The sequence below is a fragment of the Antedon mediterranea genome, chromosome 2, assembly GCF_964355755.1.
Source record: "Antedon mediterranea chromosome 2, ecAntMedi1.1, whole genome shotgun sequence".
Classification (NCBI taxonomy): Eukaryota; Metazoa; Echinodermata; class Crinoidea; order Comatulida; family Antedonidae; genus Antedon; species Antedon mediterranea.
Genome location: NC_092671.1, coordinates 52,410 through 78,466, shown reverse-complemented (window position 1 = coordinate 78,466; position 26,057 = coordinate 52,410). Strand labels below are relative to the sequence as shown.

Here is a 26,057-nt window from a genome sequence, read left to right as displayed (position 1 = left end):
TATACAATCTTTGCTCAAATCAAAGAATATATCTTTGCTTTGCAGTATATACAGTGTTGCCAGCGATAAAATTTTAATTATGCCGTAGAGCCTGTCTCAAGCAAGAAGTAATGCCAGATTTGGGAAAAATAATGCCAAATCCCCCAAAATGTGGCCCTAATTAAAAACGTCTGTAGAACCCCAACTGACACAAAGTGGGCCAAAAATTTGATTACAAATTACAAATTTATATTTTAGTTTTGTGTGTAATAACTAATATAATTCCCAATATCTGAGGTGCGAAAATTAATTGTAAAATAATGTCACAAAACACCATGGTTGGCAGGCCCGTAGCCAGGGGGATTTTTTGGGGTTCGGGCGAACCGCCCCCCCCCCCGCCCCCTTTTGCACGAATCCCCTTTTACCAGCGAACCCCCCTTGAAAAACAAAGGCCCCACTTCCAAAATCGTGCAATTAATTATCAATTATAGCAGATTTTTTGGTCATTTTACTTCTATCAAAGAATATATATCACAAGAATGAGTATTCCGCGATTTTTGCATGAGAAATTTGTAACAGTGAGCTCCAGTGAGTGATGCCCGCCCTCATAAGGGCGGATGTATACATACTAAATAAGACTTGATTTAATAGATATTATACATGTCACATTAAATAGAATTATGATAATAGTTTTTGCAATTGTAAACTATTTTATAATATATATTTATTAACAAACTAGTGTACATTCACTTTTACAGACAATTATTTACTAACATGCTAAGTTAGTTCACAAAAAAGGCCTAACACAGCAACACCAAAAATCAATGAATCGTTACTCAGCACGGCCTATTCTTTACCATTGCCGTGTACTACTCTACGCCCGGTAAATTAGGTACTGTATTGTTTTTATGATATAAATTAGTAAAAAATACATGTTATTAATAGGAAAAAATGTTAAATGTTATTAACATTTATTTGTTTTACCAGAAACAAGTTAAATATAGGAATATTATTAAACAATCCTTCGTGAAAACGCGTAAACACCAACACGCTCACGCTCGGTCACGCTATCGTAGCGCCCGGTTGATAAAGCAAACTGTTTATACGGCAGTTTTTACTAAATAAATTGCATAAAACGAACAATTAAATATCCAAATAGTATTTAACATGATGTTGGCATGTAGTTGATAACATTTTTTATCATGAAAATACTACCGGTGGTCTAGCCTTTGATTATTGAAACCGTCACAAAAAGTTGTATACATCCCAGATACATCCACACTTATGGCGGCGCCCTACCACATGGACAATATACTGTTACAGGGAAAATCGCGGAATACTCATTCTTGTGATATATTCTTGCGGCTTCTATTGACTATTGTCGTATTCGATTGGGAACTTTCGTTGTCAACGTAAAGATTCGTTGAGTACTTTTTGTATTCGAATTGTAAATTTGTGCTCAACAGAAAGTCATTCGAATAGAAAACGTCGGACAACGAAAGCTTTTTCGTTAAGAACAATCTCAATGCTCAAAATACTCCGTTAAAGAAGTATACTCAACGGAAAAACTGTACTCAACTCAACGGTGAAAGTCTAAATCAAATACGTAATACTGTATATACGGCGAATATATATCACAAGTGAGTATTCCGCGATTTTTGCATGAGAAATTTGTAACAGAGAGCTCCAGAGAGTGATGCCCGCCCTCAAAAGGGCGGATGTATACATAAATAAGACTTTATTTAATAGATATTATACATGTCACATTAAATAGAATTATGATAATATATTTTGCAATTGTAAACCATTTTATAATACATATTTAACAAACTATAGTGTACATTCACTTTTACTAACATGCTAAATTAGTTCACAAAAAAAGGTAAAATGCACCGTGGAAGGGTCATTATTAAGACTGCAAAATTGGGCTTATCAACAAATAAATACTTTCGTTCAAAATGTAAAATCAAGGCTGAAAAATTGGGCTTATCAACAACAAAATATTTTATTATTAGACGCGATATCAAGGATAATCAGTATAATAATAATTATTAATATAGCCACTGTTACTAGTTTTATTCTACATGCTAAAGTAAATAAAAATCCACTAGAAAACAAACAAGTCTGAATGTTATGCTTATTAGCCATGTTATGTTTGTTACTGTAGGCCTATGATTGTTTGCAATGTCCACATATTATTTCCGTGGGCATATCCATAGTGTATCACTCACAAAAAAGACGTGTGAGGTTCTTTCTTTAGATTTTGAAGAATGATTTGTGTTACAGGTTGACACAAGAGTCAAATGCTCAAGATATCGGCTAACGCCATGGGACCCTTGGCTTATCAATGAATAATAAATACAGTACTACTTTCGTTCAATTGAAATCGGAATCTGACCGTTTCATTAAATTGGGTGTGATTAGGCCTAAACATATAATAATTTATTAAAAAGGTACAATAAAAACAAATGCATCAGAGGCGTAAAGAACCCACGGTCAATATCATGTAAAATGTATATGGTATAAGCACTTTGGAAGGGGTCATTAGTATTAAACTGGAAAATTCGGCTTATCAACAAATAAATACTTTCGTTTAAAATGTAAAATAAGACTGCAAAATTGGGCTTATCAACAAATAAATACTTTCGTTCAAAATGTAAAATATAAGACTGCACAATTGGGCTTATCAACAAATAAAATACTTTTTTTTCAAAATGTAAAATTAAGACTGGAAAATTGGGCTTATAAACAAATAAATACTTTTTTTCAAAATGTAAGAAAACATTTTTTAAATATAATCCTTAAGCTCTGTCTATACTATCAAACTAAATATGATGTGCCCATATTATATAGACATGACGATGTCCACTACGATATTCGGGCATATCACTACCATATTTGGGCACATCACACTTTTTTTTGTTAAACTAGTTGAGACAGTGTAGACACAGAACTATGTGATCGAAACATAAGTCGGAATTGGACTGACGCGATTGATTTAATTGGGTATTTTTATTAATTTAATGATTCATTAAAAACTATAATACCGATAAGCGTTTGGTATTGATCAATGGTGCAAAAAACCCTGAGAAATAATGGTATAACGCGATTTGGTGATAGCTTAGCAATAATACAACCCTTATACTATTATTATAAATACCTATTACAAATCCATTCATATAACTTTTCATCGCGAACCGAAAATGTATAAATGTTATTCTACAGACAGTAATTATATATTCAAAAGCCATATTATTATTATTATCAATACCTAAATGCGATAGTAATAACCACATAAACATAAATTATTCCCAATACAAGTTTGTGCGTTTAATTCTAGAAAGAAACGACTGTGCTGACAGGCCAATGACATAAATCACAAGTAAAGTCCCAATTGTTCACTTGCGTTTTGATTGGCCGACCTATTATATTAAATTAATGAAGACTGTTCTTACAACTGTCGAGTCAAAAAGTTACGCGGCGTTTTTTGTAAGAAATAGTTCTTGTTATAACCATATAAAACATCTCATATAAACACGAACAGTGTTGTAATACGAGACACTACAGTTGCCCAATGTTGTTAAAAGTTTCAGTGAAGGCACTCTCGGCGCTCCATACATAACAAGAAGTCATCATGGCGGCTTCTCTTCGCCGCTACTTTTTTTGTACCAAACGTTTTACAAATGTATCATCAATACATACACATGTTACCACCAGACGCATTTCAGGTACTGTTTGTCTGTAATTCAATACTTTTCCTAGGTCATACCGGCGCCGTCATACCTAAGTTCTCTATGCTTTCAATTACTAACCAACTAACTCTAGGCTAGAGGCCTAGCCTACTACTACACTAGAGAGAGTAGTAGAGGCTAGTAGGGCCTAGCTAGGGTAGAGTAGCGTACTAACTACTTATACTAGCCTAGGCCCTCCTAACCCCTATGGTCTAGTTAGCAGTAGTACTAGGCCTAGTAGGCTAGGTCGCAGCGCTGATATATAGGCCTATTCTATATGGAGTTAATAATATTTTAAAATGAATGACTTTTGACTTTTTGTTGTGTTTGCTGCCAAACTTTGAACCAAACCTAGCCTCCTAGCTAGTCTAGGCCTCTAGGTAGGCTAGGCGGAGTATGGTCGAAGCGGCCGCCAACCAAAGCGGCCGCCAGTTTAATATCGTCATTTGTATGGAACGCCATGTGCGCTTTAATCTTTGATTGTCGTTGTCAACGCCATGGCCTATGGCGAGTTGAGTTACAGCTAAATAAATATAAGCCAACTCATGTACTATCAAATCTTTATATTTCTATAATAATTAAGTTTGCCTGCCGATAAACCAATGTATATTTTATTTGTATTTACTATTAACTAATACATATATCGAAATATATTTTGCCGAACCTTTATATCTCGTTTACATACTATTGAATCCTTATACAGTATTGCAATAATAATTTACGTATACGATATTGCCGAATCTTTATATCTCGTTTATATACTGTTGAATCCTTATACAGTATTGCAATAATAATAATTTACGTACGGTATTGCCGAATCTTTATATCTCATTTACATACTATCGATTTTTATACAGTATTGCAATAATAATTTACGTACGGTATTGCCGAATATTTATATCTCATTTACATTTAACTATCGAATTTTATACAGTATTGCAATAATAATTTACGTACGGTATTGCCGAACCTTTATATCTCATGTACATACTATCGAATTTTATACAGTATTGCATTAATAATTTACGTACGGTATTGCCGAATCTTTATAATCTCGTTTACATACTATCGAATCTTTGTACAGTATTGCAATAATAATTTACGTACGGTATTGCCGAATATTTATATCTCGTTTATATACCTGTACTATCGAATCTTTATACAGTATTGCATTAATAATTTACGTATACGGTATTGCCAAATCTTTATATCTCGTTTACATACTATTGGATCTTTATACAGTATTGCAATAATAATTTACGTACGGTATTGCCGAATCTTTATATCTCATTTTTACATACTATTGAATCTGTATACAGTATTGCATTAATAATTTACGTACGGTATTGCCGAATCTTGATATCTCATTTGACATACTATCGAATCTTTATACAGTATTGCATTAATAATTTACGTACGGTATTGCCGAATCTTTATACTGTATCTCGTTTACATACTATTGAATCTTTATACAGTATTGCATTAATAATTTACGTACGTTATTGCCGAATCTTTATATCTCATTTTTACATACTATCGAATCTTTATACAGTATTGCATTAATAATTTACGTACGGTATTGCCGAATCTTGATATCTCATTTACAGACTTAATCGAATCTTTATACAGTGTTGCATTAAATAATAATTTACGTACGGTATTGCCGAATATTTATATCTTGTTTACATACTATCGAATCTTTATACAGTATTGCATTAATAATTTACGTACGGTATTGCCGAATATTTATATCTTGTTTACATACTATCGAATCTTTATACAGTATTGCAATAATAATTTACGTACGGTATTGCCGAATATTTATATCTCATTGACATACTGTACTATCGAATCTTGGTTTTTATTATTAGTAATAGTGTGTGTTATACATTTAAGTGTTATTCCATTGTAATACATTGTTTGTGTTTTCAATAAAGCAACATGGGACGCCCACCTAATGTGCAGCAGCACTATTGCTGGCCGTCAGTCGAGTTATTAGCAGAAATTCGCGTAATTAATTACCGTATCAAACAGACACTTTCATCTTATTTTAGTATTTAAAACTCATTTTCAATTGATCAATATTTAAATATCTGAAGTAATAAAATAGTGTAGGATATTAAATAAATTGCTGTCATCATGTTGTTGTAATTAAATTATGATTGCGAACACTACTATAGTTACTTTACTAATTAATTAATATACAATAACAAATATTTTTAATTATTAATATATTTATATATTTTGATATACTTTATTGATTGGTTTATTTATATATAATTCTTAATAATTGGCTTATTATTATATTATATTAATATACAATATAAACACCACAATGTATTTTATAGACTTTATTAAACATATGTATATCATTTAGAACAGTTAAAATAAGTAATCATAGATTCGCCATTTCGTTTAAAAGAACGTACGCGTATCACATTCAATCTGTAAAAAAAAAGAGAATAAATTACATAATAATGTAGATTGTTATTTACGTCCGAGGTAAAGAAAACCTGTCGAAACAATGACAATCAAAGATTACAAAACAACGACAATCAAAGCGCACACGGCGTTCCATACAGATTACCGATATTGAACTAGCGGCCGCTTTAGTTGGCGGCCGCTTCGACCGTAATCCGGCTAGGCTAGGTTTGTTTTTTTTTTGTATTATGTTTATGCCTATGTATATGGCAATAAAGAACATTGTTCACAATTACATTGACATAGTCATACTACTAGCTAGGCCTAGATAGGCCATAGATAGCTAGGCTAGTTAGGGGCAGGTCTAGTAGTAGTGTGTATCACAAACTTTCATATTTAATATATATTATAAATAAATTAAATATTATAATATTATAATTTTGTACTTTCAGGTTCTTCTGCTAGAATGGTGAGTTAGCTTAAATCTTTTTAATTAATCTGATAAACTGGACCTCCACACCAAATATTCATACATGCGGCTTAGTATGCTATATTACTGTAATTCACACACATGTGGTCACATTATGGTCAACCATGCCTACAAATAGAAAATGTGAAACCGCAGAAAAAATTGTTGATATATTGACCACTCACTCTGAAGTCTCAAACTAACGCACCACACATACAAATAATATTGTAAATTACTGTAATTTAATTAATTTTTTACAGGAACACATAGAAAGGCCCAAGGATCATATAAGTACTTTTACTTCTACTGATTCATTCTTGCTTAAATTCAATTAAAAAAAATAATTACCTAATATATAATATACAATTTGAAATTTAAAATAATACATTGAAGAATTTTAATATATAATAATTTTAAATTGTAGAATATAACATTTGAATGGCTAATGGTTGTAGAAAAGACTTAAAGGTGATAATACTGTTTTATTTCTTCAGGGTTCCAGAGCTCCTGTGGGCTTCATAGGTCTTGGCAATATGGGTGGTTTTATGGCAAAGAATCTTCTGAAACAAGGCTACCCATTAATTGCTTTTGATGTTTACCCTGAATCTTTGATTGAAATTCAAGAACTTGGAGCTTCAATTGCAAACAATCCAGCTGAAGTAGCAGAAAAGGTTGATAAAATTGTCACTATGCTTCCATCTAGCCCTAATGTTATTGATGTTTATCTTGGAAATACAGGTATTCTTAAGTAAGTAAGAAATATAAAGTAACTTTGGCAGTCTGATATGGGCACACATTGACAATAAAATGTCTGTCTAGACCTCCAATAAGAAGGCTTGATTGTTGTGTACTTTTTAAAAGGTAAACAGTTATTACTTTTTTTATAAAGGAATGTAAATCCAGGAACACTACTTATAGATAGTAGCACAATTGATCCTGCTGTTGCAAAACAGGTATCAGCTGCAGCAGAGAAGAAGGGAGCAATAATGCTTGATGCACCTGTATCAGGTGGTATGTAGAAAGATAAGAATCATTTAGGTTATCTAATCCCACCTACAGTATATGTCTGGTCTGTCTAATGCTTGTATGTAGGCTGAAAAGTTTAAAAGCCTGTGTAGTCTTGTTCTGTAAATAACAACCCAATAAATACCATAAAATAAAGAACCTCTTTATTTGTGTAAACAAACAAAATAAACATTTTTTAAATGCTAATTTTTAAAATGAATTGACTAACAAAAGTAGATTTGTTCAAATAGTATCCAGACATAGATCAACCATCAAAAAGCACAATAAAGACAGAACTGAACTTTTACTGTATTGTATGAGAAATGATATTGCTGGTGTTTGTACAAAACAGGTATAAATTCTGCAAGAGAAGCCACATTGACATTTATGGTGGGAGGCAAAGAAGAAGAGTTTAGGGCAGCCAAGGATATTTTAGATTGTATGGGTAAAAATGTAGTGAATACAGGGCCGGTAGGAACAGGACAGGTTAGTTATGGATTCTCACCTTTAAGCATCACTTGTTTGGTTTATGTCACATAGGTGAATTGGCAAGATCAAATGCAAAATATAGGACAGTTCAACATTTTACTATTTTGTGTCATTTTAGGCTGCCAAGATATGCAATAACATGATGTTGGCTATATCAATGATTGGATGTTCAGAAACTATGAACTTGGGAATGAGGTATTATTATTTTTAAAAAGACTTGCTAAAAATCAAAGTGTATTAAGAAATAAGGACATGCAAATACAGTAATACAACCAACGGATTGCATACCACACATTATTGAGTGTAGACATTTGAAGGATCTGGCATAAAATTCAGGTCTGGTCATTTTAAATGAACAACTACGAATGGCAACGTTTTTGAAACTGCCATCTTTGGATTAAATTGGAACTATTTTGATGATAGTCTTTCTCAACCTTTGTATATTCAGGCTTGGTTTAGATCCAAAGATGTTAGCTTCTATTATGAATACAAGTAGTGGACGGAGCTGGGCAAGTGAGGTTTACAATCCTGTGCCGGGAGTCCTTGATAATGTTCCTTCTAGTAATGACTATCAAGGTGGTTTTGGAACAGCACTTATGACAAAGGTATTTATGCCAAGGGTTAGATCTTGACAACCAAAATATCATACACTGCTGCTTACAATGTTTTAACTGTTAGAATAAATCATCTCAAGTGCAATTATCTGTCTACACTTTTGAAAGGGCATTGCCTTCTGCTAACTTTCATATCAAAACAACATCGATTCAGATATACTCTAGAATTTGAGCATTTTACCAACAAGTAGTTTATTTAACTCCAATCTTTAGTCTGCTTACAAGTTGTATTTTATTTTTTTAGGATTTAAGCCTTGCCCAAACAGCAGCCACAGCTACATCTACTGCTACACCACTTGGATCTTTAGCTCACCAACTATACCGTGTGATGTGCAATCGAGGTCTAGGAAACAAAGACTTTTCAATAGCTTTCCAATTTCTAAAAGAACAGACTGAAGTATAAATTATTTAAAACAAAATAATATGTGTAATCCTTCCCAACACTAATAAAGAATTTATCAAATTATTCATACACATTATATATTTTAGAATCATGTTTTTGGACCTAAAGCATAGTATGTATACCTTCTTAAATATTTTATTTTCTTGAATATGTGTATTTAACAAACATTATAAAAGAACTAGAAAACAAATGTAAACATTATTTATTACAGTTTCAGCTTTGTATCAAATAATAATGTTACAGTATTAGGTACTCTCTGATGGTTGTTTGGACTACTCTTGACAACATAATAAACTATAAATGATGAAGTATTTTTAATGCATGGAATTTTTCCTCTTTAAAATTCCACATTCGTAACATACATGGTTTATATGTGGTTTTTGGAAACAGGATTTATGTTATTTTCAACAATGACTCCCAACAAAATTTATTTTTTAGTATTGACAGACTTATTTATATTTGTTTGTACTTTAAATTCATAATGCAGAATGTGTGCAAACAAAGTGGATTATGTCAACAAAATAAAACGAGCTTTTACACAAACACAGTTGTATTATTGACTGTTTTGTCAGTCAGTGGAATCCGTAGTAAGTTTGACCATGTAGCCTAGCATATGATGGATACAGCAGCTGTGCACCATACTTTAATTATTATCTTCATTTTCACCACTTCCATAAGTGAATTTTGTTTGAGAACCAGATCAGCTCGCAGCACTCATTTTCAATTTCTGATTTTCTAGTATTTCTTTGTATTGTAACAAAAGGAACAATAATGATATCAAATACACAAAAAAGACTCTTGTGAAGGCAGTAACGGCGTACTATACCACTAGCCTAGTACGACATATTGCCATTATTATGCTTTTTGGCATTATTTAGAGGCCCACTACATCTGGCATAATGCCGCGGCATTGTTTATCCGTTTTAGTATAATCTGGCATAATTTTGTGTTTTTTTAATGTAGTAGATACAACGTGTAATCATGATCTATATACTCACCGTTGTCTTACTTCTTGTGTGAATAATAATAGGTAGGCCTACTTCGTGATCAAGTTTGCCCTGCGTGTACTTTTCAAAACGACCGCTAGGTAACGAATCGCAACTATACATAGCCAGCCAATCCCGGATCAGGGATCGCTGTTTTCATTCAATTAGGCCCGGTGATTGGATGTGATGTGGATGACATAACCACTAGCCAATCACCAGGCACTACAGTTTAAATATAATCACATCGATAATTAAGGAGATTTATGAAGAAACCACTGCTTAGCCATATATTAAAAACACGATTGTTGTATGTCTGAACACCGGCCACGCTAACAACATACATGGTCAAATGCATAATTTAATATTCTATAGATTAACGCAATTTTTAATGACAGAAGATGGCAGGTAAATAATGATAATTCAAATATAAAAATTGCATATTTTATTAATATTACCAACTACTTAAAATTACCAGTCGTAAGAAAGTGAACTTTTCGTAGTCCGATTGTGATGAAACTAAAACAGAATTATTCAGCAATATATGTTTGTTGTCAATTATTAATCATCGACGCAGACATGTCAATAGAACATTCAGACTGCGCATACGATTTCTACATGGTTACGTTTTGGTCTCAAAAAATGTAACAGTTGATTCGCAGCGTTTTACAGAGGGCCGCGGTTAGAGACACGTTCAATGAACGTGTTTGTTTGATTGGCAGCATGAGTGCTTTAATAATAGGCAAGCGCGTTGTAAAATCGTTTGACGTCACCGTCGATGCATATCCTTCTATTCTTTAATCCATGCACTAATCAAAGGCTGGACCACCGGTAGTATTTTCATGATAAAAAATGTTATCAACTACATGCCAACATCATGTTAAATGCTGTTTGGATACTTTAATTGTTCGTTTTATGCAATTTATTTAGTAAAAACTGCCGTATAAACAGTTTGCTTTATCAACCGGGTGCTACGATAGCGTGACCGGGCGTGTTGGCGTTTACGCGTTTTCCCGAAGGATAGTTTAATAATATTCCTATATTAACTTGTTTCTGGTAAAACAAATAAATGTTAATGACATTTAACATTTTATCCTATTAATAACATGTATTTTATACTAATTTATATCATAAAAACAATACTTAATTTACCGGGCGTTGAGTAGTACGCGGCAAATGGTAAAGAATATAGGCCGTGCTGAGTAACGATTCGTTGATTTTTGGTGTGGCTGTGTTAGGCATGATATTGACCGAGGGTTTTTACGCCTCTATAGCCACTGATCAATACCACAATTAATGTACTTTTTTAAATGAATATTGAAATGTTTCAACATACCCAATTAAAAAAAACGGTCCGTTTTCGAGTTCAATCTTTTGATTAGAGAGGTTGGAGTTTCATTTTGAACGGAAGTATTTATTTGATTGATGAGCCAAATTTCTAGTCCTAATGATTTGAGATTCAACGGGTTTTGCTTTCAATTGTATAATAATATAATTATATATATATATATATATATAAATATAGGTCTAATATTAAGTATAATTATGAATTCACCAACACTTTCAGGCCCAATAACAATGATCCCGGGCCCGAGTTTTTGTAGACCGGACTTCCATGCACAGCCACATGTTAAGGAATATGAATCTCTTTATGATTTTAATATGGTTCGAAATGATATTACACAACAACGATTAGACAGCAACTGTGCAAGAGTCCAACTAATAAAATCGGAATGATCAATTAATTGAACATTTACAGCATAAGGCCCATACACTAGGACGATAACGATCGACGATAAATAGACAAATGTGCATTTTTAATACATAAACCAAAAGAAATATAAACAATTCCTTTGATGAAAATTATATTTTCACACGTCCAAATGACGTCATGATTAGTAAGACCAATAATATCGTGACAATACAGCGATTTTATTGTTTTTATTTATCATGACGTCATTTGATTGGAATTTGAAAAACATTATTTTTATCAAAGACAGCATAAATGATTATCCTAGGTCTAGAACGAAAACCTTTCTAATTTCTTTTGGTTTATGTAAAAAAAATGCATGCTATATATTTATCGTCCGTCGTAATCTGACTTGTAGTTTTCGAAATAGGGTCTAAAACATCGCCCAAAATGGTCGTTTTTAGCCACGAAAGAAGTAAAACAATTCGCTGTGGCTAAAGATACGGCGAAAACAATTTGCGGCCTCAGTCGACAATTCTATTAACTACGCCATTTTTGGTTAAAATAATTACATATAATTACGTTTTTTAGTAATTTATTTTATATATCACTATTGGAAATATCAATAAAACATGTTATTAAATGCTTATAAAATATATAAAGTTGTTTACTTAACGGAATTCGGGCAAATTCATTGCTCTAACTTTGTGTAGTAACGATCAGAGAGATTCATGGTACCACGCGCGAGAGAAAACATTCCGCTGCGTGTGCGATTTTTTTTTCCGTACGAGAGTTCCTCCATATCGGTTCGTTTCGGACTCAATCCACTCTTCGGTATTGCCACCGATGCTCACTGATGCGTGAAAGCAACCACAAGACAAAACGTGAGCAGCTTTTTTGCACGAGTGACAGATTTATACATACTAGGCCTAATATTTTACCTTGATTTACCTTGACCTTTAGACTATAAACCTGTTAAGGTTTGTGAGTCCCTCTTTGAACATCTTGGTTATATGGCTCAAACTTTAGGTTGTGGGTTTTCCAGTGTGTTTCAAGATGGGTTTTAAAATTATTTATAGAGGATGCATTTACTATATGATATGGCAAACTATTCCAATCATTTACTGCAGATATTGAAAAGAATTTCTGTCTGTGTTTCGATTTACTATGAACTTTTTTAATTTTAAAATTGTGGCCTCTAGTTACAGTAGATGGTGCTAATTCAAAAAAGACACCCGGATTAACATTATCATACTTTTGTATCATTCTAAAAATCTGTAAGCAGCAAGACCTCTTTCTTCGAAATGCTAATGATGGCAGTTTCATAAATTTCATTCGGTCACTATATGGTTGAGTTTTAATTTCCACAGCAAGTTTTGTGGCTCTTTGCTGAACTTTTTCTAAGAGAATAGAATCACCAACAAACTGAGGAAGACAAGCCGTACTAGAATATTCTAAAATCGGTCTAACCATTGATTTATAAAGGATAGACACTAAATGACTGTCTAAATATTCAAAGGTTCTCTTAATTAAACCAAGTCTAGAGTTAGCCTTTTTAACAACTTCAACGATGATCATGAAAATTCAATTTATTCATATGGATTCCTTTGGTGCACTAATCCAAAAACGTCTTCCGCACGATATTGTTCCTATTCTAAGTGCATGGAGGAAACTACTTTTTTTCACATTTATACTTGTAAAATCTTTATCTCGCATAGTATACATTAGTTCTCATACTATGTTGAAGCTAAGGTATTGTAATTTCTGACTATGTATTTAAAAAATAAATTTTTGATAGCTGGAAATCGCGAATTTACATTAAACATACCCTGTCCCGGCCAAAAAACAGCCGATTCCTGTGTGAAATTCGCGTTTTTCGCTGATGTATAGTTTTGAAATTGCCACAACTTTGAACAGCGTCCTCTTAAAACTTAGTTCTTTTAACATCGTATTCTCCTATACAGTGGCTTTCTAACCATGTAAAATTTTTTTTGATTGGATGATGGTGAGACCCGCGAAAATTTGATTACTAAACAGCATATTTTTGGGAAATTCCGCGCGAAATTCTCTTATGTGTACTATTGGCCTGTGTTTGATACCCAAATGTGAGTATATTCTGCTTATTTTCATTACAATTGGTTAATCAATATTGTAGTTAAAGTCATATAAAATAATTCTGTGTAATTTTTTTAGAGAAAATACGCAATAATACCACCTAAATAGTCTATAAGCTACTAGCCCTTTTAAGTGTATACAACAAATTTCGCATCGGCCATTGTCTAACATAGGCTAGGCTAGGCTGGATTGGTAGCGGGTTATTCCATTTTATCAAAGGGAAATATAATGAACATAAGTAGGCAATAATTATGTTTCTTCTTAGTAAAGTTAGAATTAATATATCTAAGGGACTATGATTTGGATTATATATATGACCTTTTTATACATATATATTATGTGGTGGTTTCTATAAAGTTTGAATTAAAACTGGCCTACCTGTTTATTTGCAATTTGTTCATTTGTTAATTGGTGTGAGAATATGAACTTAATACTTAATATTACTAAAACCAAAGAGATGATAATAGATTTTCGTAAAACCGCAGTTGAACATAATGTAATAACTATTTAAGAAACCGAGGTTGAAATTTCTTGAATCTTAAATCAATTCAATTGACCTTATAAACAATTTACCTATTTTGAGAATGGAATAGTCTAAACAGTACACTGCTCAGCAGAATATTTGTGGCTGTGTGCACTGATCTGTGACGAGTGCCAAAATAGCTGTTTTCTGAATTGTCCTTTTTCGCTAAAAGGAATCCATATGATCAACTAAAACACCAAGATCTCTAATCTGAGTTACAACTCCTAACTGAATTCTACTGAACCTGTTCCCATAAAGTATGTTGTGTTCAAGGATTTTTTACCGAGATGCATAACCTTACATTTATTAATATTAAAGGGCAACTGCCACTTTACTGACCATTTATACATCTTATCAATGTCCGCCTGAAAATCAAGAGCATCTATGTCTGAATCAACAGCTTTGTATGTCTTTGAATCATCAGCAAACAAAAAAAAGAGGTGACTTAACTAATTGAGGCAGATCGTTGATAAATATTGTAAAGCAGATTACACCATATACACTCCCTTGAGGAATACCACTCTGGACCGATATCCAATCCGAAACTTCGCCATTTACCACCACTCGCTGGACACGATTTGACAAGTATATTTTAGTCCATCAACAATTCACCACGAATACCATATGTATGCATTTTATGGAGAAGTCTTTCATGCGGAACAGAGTCAAAAGCTTTTTGAAAATCATTATCAGTACAAGATATCGACAGAGTGTCCTTCATCTATCACTGAAGACCATTTCTCAGTGGCCTCAAGCAGTTGCGTGTTGCAGGATCTTCCTTGCGAAACCCATGTTGTTCGTTACAAAATAGTTTATTATCTTCCATGTTTCGATATTTCATTCTTGATGAATGTCTCCATGGTTTTACATAGTATTGACGTTAAACTCACTGGCCTATAGTTTAGAGGATTAGTTTTACAGCATTTCTTATAGATTGGTGAAACATTAGCTTGCCTCCATTGTTCAGGAATAGTTCCCTCATGTAAAAGCTTGGAAAATAAAGTGCTGAGAATTGGACTAATTTCATTTGCCGTTTCTTATAAAAGTCGAGAGTGCACACTATCTGGTCCTAATATACTCACTGTAAATATAATAATAAATATTAATAGTAGTACTGAACCTCATTGTAATAATAATAATAGGCCTATAATTTTAATAATATAATACTGTATAAGCAGCCACAAACCAATGTATGTACCATCAGATTCACAAACAGTTAACACACACAGCAGCAGCACTTTGTTGGTCGTCACAAGCAAGGCCAAGCTAGCCTAGCCCATCTAGCCCTACGTACGTGTGCTTCAATGTAGTACATTTCCAGCTACAGTACTATTTTTTATTTTAATAAAATAAATAGCAGGTTAGAAATTATATGTACAGTAGCACTAACAGATGTTTTTATCAAGAAAATTACAATTTTCTTCGGGTTTTTAAGTGTAACATTTGAAATGAATTATAGGCCTATATAGTAACATGTATTTTTGTAAGTTGTAATGTATAGAAATACATGCTTGCTTAATAAAGCGTTTAATATTGTGTTAATTTAATAATTATTGATATCTTGGCCGGTGGAAATTTTGAATTAAAATGAACAATTTAAAAAAAAAATTAATTTCAGAAACCATAATAAAAAAATAAAATCAAGAATATGGAATACAGAAAACCGATCTTCATGATAAGATGATAGTATCACATATTATAAGCTTCCTGGAAAATGTGTTATTATAAATGTATTTGTAGTCGTGTCAGTACCGTAATTGAATGTTTTTTACTTTGCATGTATTTTTTATGATTTTCCAAATTACATATACACATAATAAACAATAATCTTAGTTGTAGGCCTATAACTTAAAGATGTATTGTCCCTTTGACTAATTAAAAAAAAAATTAAACATTTTATATTTCGAAAAAAAAGTGGGTCATTTTGAAGTATCATAACAGTTATTAACTTTCACCTAAAATTAGTCGAAAAAAAAAATCATTTAACTGAAATACAGACGTTTTTTTGTTCAAAAAATAACTTTGACTTCCAGTCAAAGTTTTCGATCAAAACATATCTCATAATGCAACACGCTTGTTTGGCTACACTGTATGCATAATCATAAAACTTCCTAGCGATCTGTGTGAAAACACCTTCTCAACCGTGACGGGTGGTAAACAATCCTAATTAGCATCATGCATACTACTTGTGGTTTGAAATCTTTGTTTACGACGATCTTTGCGACGATTTTCCAGACGAAATGTAATCTATTTAATTTACCTGTTAATTACGTAAACTTAATATTGTTTTTGGCTCAACTTTTCGACTTAAAGTGAATAACTTTAATATTACTTTGATATGGCCAATTTAAATTTAGAATATTTTGACCTTCATTTTTTTTGTTTCAAGGGACAATACATCTTTAATTAAAACTCCAAAATGGCCTATTATTAAAAGTCTGAAATCTTTATTTTTCATGATTGGGGATAATACGTACATCGTTAACGTAAAATTTCCATTACCTTACAATATAAATATTAATTTAATAATATTATTTTAAAAGGTATAAAAAACATACACTGTGCATAGGAATTCCTACTGTACATAATCATTTTAAATTCAAAAGTAATACATTGCATAGGCCTACACAAGCTTGGCTAGGCTAGCCATGGGCTAGCTACAATACCATAACGATAAGAAAAGAGCCTTTCGTTCGTGACAAAGGTCGTTCAACTTCAAAAAATAATATCTGATACGACCTACTATTGGGTCGTAGACCTAAATATCTTTAATATGCTATTGGGTTCTTAATGTAATTAATAAGTAGGCCTAGTATTTATTAATTAATATCATCAAATCAAAACTCGTATTAGTGTAGATTCATTTTATACGGTGGCCTATAAGTGTCACGGCAACTGTAAAAAAATATCACGGCAATTTTTTCAAAAAAAGCCACGGCAATTTGAAAAAAGCCACGGCAATTTGAAAAAAGCCACGGCAATTTGAAAAAAGCCACGGAAAATTAAAAATAAAACATCACGGCAAGTTAAAAATAAGACATCGCGGCAATTTAACAAAAATACCACGGCAACTTAAAAATGAAACACCACGGCAAATTAGTATTGAAACACCACGGCAAATTAATAATGAAACAACACCACGGAAAATTACAGAATGCCACGGCGGAAGTGAGTTACCACGGCGGAAGTGAAACCTTTGGAATCTTCGATTTTTTCTGAGGTAAAGTAATTATTTGTGCATTGATGTAAATATTATATTTATTTATTTAACTGCAGCAGTTTAATAATAATAGGCTATGTAATATATAATCTTAGCGTAGGAATGGGTGAAGCTAGGCTAGGCCTCCTATAGTATTTGTATTGTATTAAAACAAGCCTGCCTAGACACCTTTTACCTTGCGAAGAATAATATACAGATAATTTAGAATTGTACGAGAAAATCCATTTTCTCGCGTAGAAATGTGCGAGAAAATCCATTCTAGGCCTATATAAGAATAAAACCACCGTTATTATTTGATTTAACACTTAAAAGTCGTTCAATTGGTTGTCTTTGACGATAAATAATACGTAAAAGCAACAAAAAGAGAGGTTTAAGACTGTTTTAAGACTCCTTCGAGTAGGCTTTAATTTTAAAGACCGTTTACAGGTTAGGGACCGCGGTATAGCATGGTCTATAAGGCTTGGTTCCCACTAGAACGTAACGCAAGGACGTAAACGCAACGCAAGCGTTTTAACCAATGACAAGCAAAGTTAAGACAGTTAGCAATCACAAGCGAATAAGCCATCGCTTGTGATTGGTCAATTCACTTGCGTTGCGTTACGTCCTTGTGTTGCGTCGCTAGTGGGAACCACGCTTAAATAAAGACTACTTGCTACGTCACGAATTATAGCCGGCAAGCTAAGCGCTAAAGCTTGGTTCCCAATAGAACGTAACGCAAGGACGTAAACGCAACGCAAGCGTTTTAACCAATGACAAGCGAAGTTATAGACAGCTAATTAGCAATTCACAAGCGAATAAGCCATCGCTTGTGATTGGTCAATTACTTGAGTTGCGTTACGTCCTTGCGTTGCGTCGCTAGTGGGAACCACGCTTTAGACCGTTTATAGACCGCTTATAGCAATCCGCCCCAGGTCATGAGAGGCACAACTGCAAAAACAAGATTGAATAGGGGGTAAGGTCAAAGACTTTTGAGTAAACAATCTACCGCGTACGGCCGTACGTACGTGCTAGGTAGTACGATATTTTGACCACATTTTTTACGTGTTTCGTTAGAATGATGTAATGAAAATAAAAAATATTTGATCTGAAGGGATCAATGATATGATATGTAAATAAACAAACACTAAAAATAATTATGTTTACAATTCAATTATTGTCAGAATAATAGTTTATTTTTTTCCCAGGCACCTTGTTTGCCGACGGACGCGATGATGTGCCGACGGACACGACATCAGGGGGGGGGGGGGGCACCCCACTGGATACGCCACTGTATACAGATAGGTCTATAAAGAATTTAGGAAGTTGTTTTTTTCTTTAATAATTTTATAATTTTATTTTCAATTGGTATGACAATCTTGACAAAAACAACATTTATGTAATTTTGTTAACTACAGTAATTAAACTATTTCAAATGTTAATTTTGTTTTTTGTCCTAACCCTTACTTAGTAGAGTGCTGTCTGTCTAGGCTTATGATGAATAAAACAAATCACTCTATATTGCGCCTCAACACACACATTGTATGTATGTTGCCAAATGAATTCTACTTCACTATACATTCATTGACAATCGCTGATTAAAATTGGTAATAGAAATTGACAAGTATGTCTGTACCGGTAACTGCTTGTTCATTTACTCACAATGTCTAAACTCTATTTATACAAAATACATAAACAGTACTTTATTTAATCGCAACAGCATAAATTAAAAATAACATCATAATATATAATATATACACCTGACTTGCACTAATGAAGGGCTAGTGTTGCCCGAAAGCTCTGCTAACTTTTCTGGCTGTTTTACTTATCGTTTTGATTTAGCTTTTCACTTTTTTTGTATCTCCATTGAGATCCAGCCACTGATACCCACACCATTGCCATTTTTTTCAGTATTTTGCCTTTGGATTAATATATATCGAGTGAGTGAGTGACCGAGCGGTTAAGACAGTGTAACCGTAATTACGTAGCCATAACATCGGCAGGGGTTCGAGGCTCACTCACTCCATGGTTCTGGTGGTAGAACGAGTCTTCTCGGATAAGGACTATAAACCGTAGGGCCAGTGTACACATCTAGCTCGTGTGCACTTTAAAGAACCTAGTACATCTTTCGAGACGAGTAGGGGGTTACCCCGGTGTATTAGTACATCACAGCCACTGATCACCAACTGGGCCCTCTGGGAGACCAGTCTTTGCCTGAAGAGGTTACCCAGTATAAATATAAATTTCAATCAATCAGTCAATATACACCTAATACGTACAGTTACGTTTACGTATGTATTGTAATATTAGATGCCTCCAAAGTATTACACAAGTATGGGAATAGTAGGGCTAAATGTATCTTTGGATGTGTATAAGCCTGCATAATCATTAACTTGACTATGGTACCATTTTCAAACAACATTCATTAATAAACAAGAAATATTGATAAATTGACATACATTTGAGGTTTGGGAATGGTAACTCTCTACATCCTTGAAATTTATTTTACATGTTCACTTATTACGAATTAATTGTAATAATGGGTATACTGTACATACTGTAAAAAAATCAACCTATTTATTTCCAGTAGGCCTGAGAACGACTGATGAATAGCTGACATTATTTAATGGTCTGATATTGTTCTAGAATATACTTTGATTTTTATTAATATAGAGAGCATTTAACTAGCATCTTTACAAACATCATCATCCTTGGCTTGTATCAATAATGTTTTGATGACTTCTTTTATTGCATCTTCCCTATTATATTAAAGAAAGTGTAGTTCACAATCATCAAATGAAGTAAACAAGTGCATCAATTGTTGATCACAGAATATTAGACCTGCATGCAGGTTGGGCTATATAGCAGGGTAACTTAGCACTTTTTTTGTGCACTTTGTGACAAAAGCACCACATTTGGCACAAACCTTCTTTAGGGTATATCTAACAATCCTAGAAGGGGTGCCCAAAAATCGGAACAATTTAAGGACGTCATTTGGACCACGCCCTTTTTTTGGTATTACGTAATTAGGTGAAAACTTAAATTTTGTATATACATACCAAGTTTGGTATCAAATTAAAACATTACAATACACACATACAAAATATATGATTTCTCTTCAGACGGAATATATAGGTCAAATAATGTAATTATCTGTCATATTGAATGGGATTTCAATCAAAACGCGCAAATATTGTGCTATGTTATGAACATTGTAATTATAAGAACAACAACATTCATTTTTGTAATAGAACTACTAATATATATTTATCCTGTACCAGTTACTTTCCTTTAACATAATATTAGGAACCACTGAAAAAAAGTATATAAAACATATACTGTATCAAACTTGGCTCAATGATCACTGGACTAAGTAAACAGACAAACGACCATTTGACTGACAATTATGGCGTTAGCATCCATAACAATACATGGAGGTGATAATCAACTTTACTTTTATGAAATTATTTATCTGGAAACAAACACTTATAATGGTACAGAGTTGCTAGATGACGAACAAGTTCCACGGCATGGGTAACAAAGACCAGTGCAAGAAAGACCTGCTGAACGGCACTTGCAGTTCCCTGAGCAAAAAGGCAATTCCCATCCACATTAGGGACATGAATACACTACCTGTAAACATCAAAGAAGATTTTAAGAAGTTCTGGGTTATTCCAAAAACAACAAGAAAGTTCTCCTGTATGCCCATTGACCAATCTCATGAGCAGAACAACGAATTAGTAAAAGGAACTGGGGGTGCAGTCGGACTTACTGAAAATCCAACAGCGTTTAAGAGGTGGATGGTGGCGAGGCCAGAACAAGCGAGACTGATTACAGAGTTCGAGAGTCAGTTCATGGTTGATGATCCGAATGACTTTCAGCAACGAGAACAAGGACTCTCTACCCAAGAAACATTTAAAGTTCAGGTCAACAGGCTACACGAAACAATTTCAAATGCAGGCAACCCATTCCTCGATAATTGTTCAGAACTTCTGGTCTTGGATGCTCGAGATTGTGATAATGAAAGTCCAGTAGTGACAGTTCGTACAATTCAGGATGTAGGTACTACCCAGTACCAAAAATATTTCAAGGAAGTTATTCTCGACAGAAGTGTTGCAATTCAACAAGCCATCAAACAGAATAAGCTGCCGTTGTTCAACACACCACGGTCAAAATCAGTGGCCAAAACAAAGCAACAAGTTAAGAGTTAAAAAAGTGACTGCAGCCTATTCAGTCGACTGTATATTGAAAGTCAATCTCGTGATGGAGATTTGGAAGACTTCTTCATGCATTAAAACCAGCCATGGCCACCCTCTTTGGCAGTAAATGGAAAACTTCGACTACCAACTAAGAAGTCTGAGTTGCTACAGCATTTGGAGACTGAAGGCCAACCTGAACCTCCTACATATTTTGACGTAAAGGTGTTTGACGGAGCTGCTATTGTCCATGCTCTTTCCAGCAAACATGCATTTATATTTTATGACTACGGTGATAAGGTGAGTACATTTCTTTGCATTCAGGATTGTATCTATTGTTTAACCACCACATAATTGGTCACTTCTATATGCGGATCGTTATTCTAGTATCATTTGTATGACAGGTCTTTCTACCGTGGACCAGACAGCAGCTGCAGAATAGTAACAGAATTGATATAGTGTGGGACACTTACAGAACAGATAGTCTTAAGCAGTCTACAAGAGAAAAAAGAGGAAAAGGGGTACGTCAGGAGGAAAGTTGGGGGACAAACAAAGATTCCATGGAATTTCCAAGACTTTCTGAAAGATACAGTAAATGAAGAGGAGTTCTTTAACTTTTTAACTACGAAGGTGTCTACCCATGATTACTCTGACTGCAAAGAAGTTTACATTACATCAGGTAAGTTTTATTATGATACATACTAATTTATTTTGTTTGTAACCAAACGATTAATTTACTTATACAGTTTCGTACCAATAATTAATTTAAAAGGCATATTAAATTAGTAAGTAATTCTTGATATTTATTATGTCCTGTAGGCGAGTCTGTTGTATCCCGGACATCTACTCAACCTATGTCAATCTGCGACCATGAAGAGGCCGACTCCAGGATGTGCATTCACATTGATGATGCCTTAAAGAAAGGTAGCAGGGTTATTTTGGTGCGTACAGCTGATACTGATGCCATTGTTATCCTGGTTGGTATTTTCTGCAATCTAATAGCCTGTTATCCTGGTTACGTGTATCTGGGTCGCATTTGGCATGGGTAAGCACTTCCAATATTTTAATATAAATACCATCTGCCATAACCTAGGAGAGGATAAGTCAAGAGGGCTGCCAGTTTTTCATGCATTTACTGTGTCCGATACTACAGTACATCCCAGTTCTTCGGAAAAGCAAAACACTCCGCATGCTCATTTCCAGCAGTCACAGAAGCCTTTCTTTTCATGGCACATCACCTTTTCAAATCTCTAGGAGTCAACTCATCTCAATTCCAGTTGCTAGAGGAGTTTACATGTCATCTATACTACAAGACTTTAAGAAGTCTTACTAAGCTAAGACAAGATCTTTTTTTAAGAAAGGCACGGAAAATGGACAACATTCCTCCTACACAGGTAAGGGGAGCAATTGTGGTTTAATAATTTATTATCAGGTTCATTTTTTTTCTTTCATTAAAAGGTAACACCAATCTTTAAATTGTTTATTGCAGGATGCACTTTTACAGCATTCCAACCGATCCATATACCAAGCAAGCATTTGGACCACCAGTCTACAGCCACAGCAGAATGCTCCATCACCAGAAGACTTTGGTTGGACTAAAACCGGCAGTACATGGACAACAGTCTGGACCATACTACCTGAAGCATCCAAGGCATGTAGGGAATTGCTAAAGTGTGGCTGCAAAAAGTTGCCTTTTTGCTCAGGGAACTGCAAGTGCCGTTCAGCAGGTCTTTCTTGCACTGGTCTTTGTTACCCATGCCGTGGAACTTGTTCGTCATCTAGCAACTCTGTACCATTATAAGTGTTTGTTTCCAGATAAATAATTTCATAAAAGTAAAGTTGATTATCACCTCCATGTATTATTATGGATGCTAACGCCATAATTGTCAGTCAAATGGTCTTTTGTCTGTTTACTTAGTCCAGTGATCATTGAGCCAAGTTTGATACAGTATATGTTTTATATACTTTTTTTCAGTGGTTCCTAATTATATGTTAAAGGAAAGTAACTGGTACAGGATAAATATATATTAGGAGTTCTATTACAAAAATGAATGTTGTTGTTCTTATAACTACAATGTTCATAACATAGCACAATATTGGCGCGTTTTGATTGAAATCCCCTTCAATATGACAGAAAATTACATTATTTGACCTATATATTCCGTCTGAAGAGAAATCATATATTTTTTATGTGTGTATTGCAATGTACATGTCATGAGTTTTAATTTGATACCAAACTTGGTATATATATACGAAATTTAAGTTTTCTCCTAATTACGTAATACTAAAAAAAGGGGCGTGGTCCAAATGACGTCGTTAAATTGTTCCGATTTTTGGGCACCCCTTCTAGGATTGTTAGATATACCCTAAAGAAGGTTTGTGCCAAGTTTGGTGCTTTTGTCACAAAATGCACAATCTTCATAAAAAATGGAAGTTAGCAACCCTGCTAATAAGTTTACGTTCCTGTTCAAGCTCATGATCTCTGTGCTGCTCTTTTATGATGTAAACAAGTGCATCAATTGTTGATCACAGAATATTAGACCTGCGTGCAGGTTGGGCTATAAGTTTACGTTCCTGTTCAAGCTCATGATCTCTGTGCTGCTCTTTTATGAAGTAAGCAAGTGCATCAATTGTTGATCACAGAATATTAGACCTGCGTGCAAATTGGGCTATAAGTTTACGTTCCTGTTCAAGCTCATGATCTCTGTGCTGCTCTTTTATGATGTAAACAAGTGCATCAATTGTTGATCACAGAATATTAGACCTGCATGCAGGTTTGGCTATAAGTTTACATTCCTGTTCAAGCTCATGATCTCTGTGCTGCTCTTTTATGAAGTAAGCAAGTGCATCAATTGTTGATCACAGATTATTAGACCTGCTTGCAGATTGGGCTATAAGTTTACGTTCCTGTTCAAGCTCATGATCTCTCTGCTGCTCTTTTATGAAGTAAACAAGTGCATCAATTGTTGATCACAGAATATTAGACCTGCATGCAGGTTTGGCTATAAGTTTACGTTCCTGTTCAAGCTCATGATCTCTGTGCTGCTCTTTTATGAAGTAAGCAAGTGCATCAATTGTTGATCACAGATTATTAGACCTGCTTGCAGATTGGGCTATAAGTTTACGTTCCTGTTCAAGCTCATGATCTCTCTGCTGCTCTTTTATGAAGTAAACAAGTGCATCAATTGTTGATCACAGAATATTAGACCTGCGTGAAAATTGGGCTATAAGTTTACGTTCCTGTTCAAGCTCATGATCTTTCTGCTGCTCTTTTATGATGTAAACAAGTGCATCAATTGTTTATCACAGAATATTAGACCTGCGTGCAGGTTGGGCTATAAGTTTACGTTCCTGTTCAAGCTCATGATCTCTCTGCTGCTCTTTCAACAGATTCTCCTTCATCTTTTGGCCTTGTAACTTCAGTGCTCTTTTCTAAAATTGCAATGATACAGAACTACAAAGTATAACATTATTTTAAGATAATGCACAAAAAGGTTAAACCATGGTTTGTATAGTAAATAATAATAATAATTAAAAAAAAAGCTTAACATTTACAATTATTATTTTAAATAACATCAATAGTGTTACTTTTTAACAATAACAATTAAATTTATTTATTCGCCAAGTACTCTGGCTCGAAAATTGTCTTGCACAAACATTAATTTAACCAGTATGACCCTTTACACTTTTTTTGATCTATTTAATAATAGATTACCTCACAGTTTATCTGATTATTTTAAAACTAACGATCATGCATATAATACAAGAATTAATCATTATTTTAATTTAGCCATTCCCCCTTATCGTATTAATTGTGGAGGATTTAGAATCTCTTTTTCCGGTGCTGTTATTTGGAATGATTTACCTTTAGAATTACGAACAATTACACTTGCTTTCTCTAAACAACTTAAAGAATTACTTTTATTTAAGTATATAAAAGAATAATCTATAATTTACAATGTTTTATTTATTGTTAATTCATCAGATATTATCTATTGAACTGATTTGGTTTTGTTAATTACAGTACAGTACATACAGCACTTTATGTTATGTTATTTATTATTCAAAATGTTTTGCTTTGTTTTTGACGTTATCAACTTTTTATTTTCCTTTAAGTTCTGTTATTTATTTGTTAATTTCGTAGCTTAAGTTAGTTAAGATGTTTTAAAAGGTACCAAGCTTGATTAGCTCCGGCTATATCTTGGCTACCTTTTGTATTGATTAATTGTTTGATACAATAAAG

General features: G+C 33.6%; 1 protein-coding gene across 1 annotated transcript; it reads left to right on the top strand.

The window, feature by feature from the left end:
* Window positions 1-3,607: 3,607 nt before the first annotated feature.
* On the top strand, window positions 3,608-10,024 carry LOC140039956 (3-hydroxyisobutyrate dehydrogenase, mitochondrial-like). The gene is made up of 8 exons (XM_072085541.1): window positions 3,608-3,707; window positions 6,584-6,600; window positions 7,095-7,348; window positions 7,490-7,611; window positions 7,958-8,091; window positions 8,213-8,289; window positions 8,543-8,699; window positions 8,953-10,024. The coding sequence occupies exons 1-8, from the start codon at window positions 3,614-3,616 to the stop codon at window positions 9,109-9,111; spliced, it is 1,014 nt and encodes a 337-aa protein (XP_071941642.1). The 5' UTR covers window positions 3,608-3,613; the 3' UTR covers window positions 9,112-10,024.
* The last annotated feature ends 16,033 nt before the right edge of the window (window positions 10,025-26,057 follow it).

What these genes read in the sequence shown, in the direction of transcription:
- LOC140039956 (XM_072085541.1), top strand. Translation starts at nt 3,614, where the DNA reads ATGGCGGCTTCTCTTCGCCGCTACTTTTTTTGTACCAAACGTTTTACA. An exon ending in ACTATGAACTTGGGAATGAG is followed by an intron (nt 8,290 to 8,542) that starts GTATTATTATTT and finishes TTGTATATTCAG; the next exon opens with GCTTGGTTTAGATCCAAAGA. An exon ending in GAACAGCACTTATGACAAAG is followed by an intron (nt 8,700 to 8,952) that starts GTATTTATGCCA and finishes TTATTTTTTTAG; the next exon opens with GATTTAAGCCTTGCCCAAAC.